Raw genomic sequence first — 2,539 nt, forward strand, 5'->3', positions numbered from 1 at the left:
CTGGGTGCTCCTTCTGCCTTCTGGGGGCTCCTCCTGCCTTCTGGGGGCTCCTCCTGCCTTCTGGGGGGGCTCCTCCCTGCCTTCTGGGGGGCTCCTCCTGCCTTCTGGAGGCTCCTCCTGCCTTCTGGAGGGCTCCTCCTGCCTTCTGGAGGCTCCTCCTGCCTTCTGGAGGCTCCTCCCACCTTCTGGAGGCTCCTCCCACCTTCTGGAGGCTCCTCCCACCTTCTGGAGGCTCCTCCCACCTTCTGGAGGCTCCTCCCACCTTCTGGAGGCTCCTCCCACCTTCTGGAGGCTCCTCCCACCTTCTGGAGGCTCCTCCCACCTTCTGGAGGCTCCTCCCACCTTCTGGAGGCTCCTCCCGCCGGCTATCATGTCCAACTAATGATCTGGTCACTCGATCAGGATCTCCTATATAATACCATTGCGCCTGGCAGCAGATCTGGTTGGCTCATATCTGAGTGAACGCAAAACTCGTTCTGTCAGTCTGTTATCAGAGGCAGCCTGGACGCGCAGGCATGTTGAACAGCGCGTCATATATTATTTCCTGTTAGATTGCAGGAGCCAGATGGTAGGAGCTCTGTCAGAAGACACCTGCGCAACATTCATCATGGTGCTCTTAATCTTTTATTTACAATTTTGTTCAGCTTCACCATGGTCTCGATAGGTGTCACTCGTATCTTTTGTTTGACCAATCAGAGAGAAGGTAACATTGTTAATTTTATTGTTTAGCCAATCATGTTTTGCTCAGCTGCAGAGCTCATCAATCACCATACACATGTCCCCAGACTGCCCCAATGTGTCCGGACACTGGCGATATTGTGCTTCCTCAAGGTGTCCTGAGACTGGCCATGTTATGGGTGCCCCAATGTGTCCGGACACTGGCGATATTGTCCCTCAAGGTGTCCTGAGACTGGTCATGTTATAGGTGCCCCAATGTGTCCGGACACTGGCGATATTGTTCCTCAAGGTGTCCTGAGACTGGCCATGTTATGGGTGCCCCAATGTGTCCGGACACCGGCGATATTGTTCCTCAAGGTGTCCTGAGACTGGCCATGTTATGGGTGCCCCAATGTGTCCGGACACTGGCGATATTGTTCCTCAAGGTGTCCTGAGACTGGCTATGCTCGGCTACACCTTCGCTCCCACGTGAGCTGTATTCCTTGAAATGTGGTCACAATAACATTTATTCTGTATTCTTAACATGACAACTAAACGGGTAAAGGATATTTATTCCCAACTGTGTCTTCCAGCATATTCCCAATTCTACGATAACTGAAGCAACATTTGTAAAGAGATAAGCACAAATTGTGTTAGATAAATGCAATTTATATTTAATTTATATTTATAGACAATTTATATGTTAGTGTGGATCACGCGTAGCGTTCCGGGCAGGTCCTTAATCTTAATATTCCCCGGAATACGACCCGCCAAATCGTTTATCAACCAGGTACGCATTCCCTGCTGGGTGAACAGAGGCGTACACCTAAGGGTTGGCGCCCAGTCAATCTTCCCTGCCCAAGGGCTTTGTAACAGTCATATACGGGACGTTGGGAGATGCTAAACCACCTTGCAACGGGTGCCATCTGAGCCGGCAAGTGCAAGGCATGCTGGCCTGAGCTACAGCTATTGTGGAGAACTGTCTCTATATGTAACAGTAGCTCAGTGGGCTACGTTCTTGACTCACAACCGCGGGTTCAATTCCTGGACAGGAGGGAGACGGTTGGACATGTTTCCTTTTTACCCGATGTCGCTGTTCACCTAGCAGTAGGTACCTTGGATTTAGGCAACTGTTGAGGCTTGCATCCTGAGGATGGTGAGGCCTAGGGTGGCCCTCGATAAGCCTAATACAGGCTGCCTGTCCCCCGGTGGCTGGAATAATAAGGTTGAAAGATGTTCATTGGGATATATATTGGTTCAGTCCGTACTCTCCAGCGATCACAACGTCACTATACTGATGTACTCAATTACCCGAACCTAACCTACCCGAGGACCCATGAATAGAAAACGGGACAATTTTGCGAGCCGCTGTGATTTACAGTACGCCAGTTTAGGGCCTTAGGTGATTTATACGTCAAAATACAATGCATTATTCCAGAGGACGGACAGCCCGTCGTCTCGAGCGCTCACCGTCACTAAAACGATGTACTAAACAGTGTAAGACAGGTGGAAGACAGGCGGAAGACGGGCGGAAGACAGGCGGAAGACAGGAGGAAGACAGGAGGAAGACAGGAGGAAGACGGGAGGAAGACAGGAGGAAGACAGGAGGAAGACGGGAGGAAGACGGGCGGAAGACAGGCGGAAGACGGGAGGAAGACAGGAGGAAGACAGGCGGAAGACGGGAGGAAGACAGGAGGAAGACAGGCGCCTCAACCAGTGCCCAAAAAGTTTTAAACCAGATCACTTTAAACAGAAGGTGCATCAGGGACAATGGCCCCGTTAGTGTGAACAACGGCCACAAGTTCCTAGAAATATTAACCGGAGATATACTGGATATTGGACGATAGGCCTTTTATCTATGGTACATATAGGCCAGGATTTG

General features: G+C 50.9%; 1 protein-coding gene across 1 annotated transcript in view; it reads right to left on the minus strand.

Moving 5' to 3' along the window:
- LOC138359709 (basic salivary proline-rich protein 1-like) overlaps positions 1-372 on the minus strand; it is a 1,995-nt gene extending 1,623 nt beyond the window's left edge. Inside the window, exon 1 of the mRNA XM_069319213.1 lies at positions 1-372. This exon is cut by the window's left edge and continues 1,623 nt beyond it. Within this exon, the coding sequence (XP_069175314.1) occupies positions 1-372 (372 nt within the window).
- Positions 373-2,539: the final 2,167 nt, after the last annotated feature.

This window comes from Procambarus clarkii, chromosome 8, assembly GCF_040958095.1.
Source record: "Procambarus clarkii isolate CNS0578487 chromosome 8, FALCON_Pclarkii_2.0, whole genome shotgun sequence".
Taxonomy (NCBI): domain Eukaryota; kingdom Metazoa; phylum Arthropoda; class Malacostraca; order Decapoda; family Cambaridae; genus Procambarus; species Procambarus clarkii.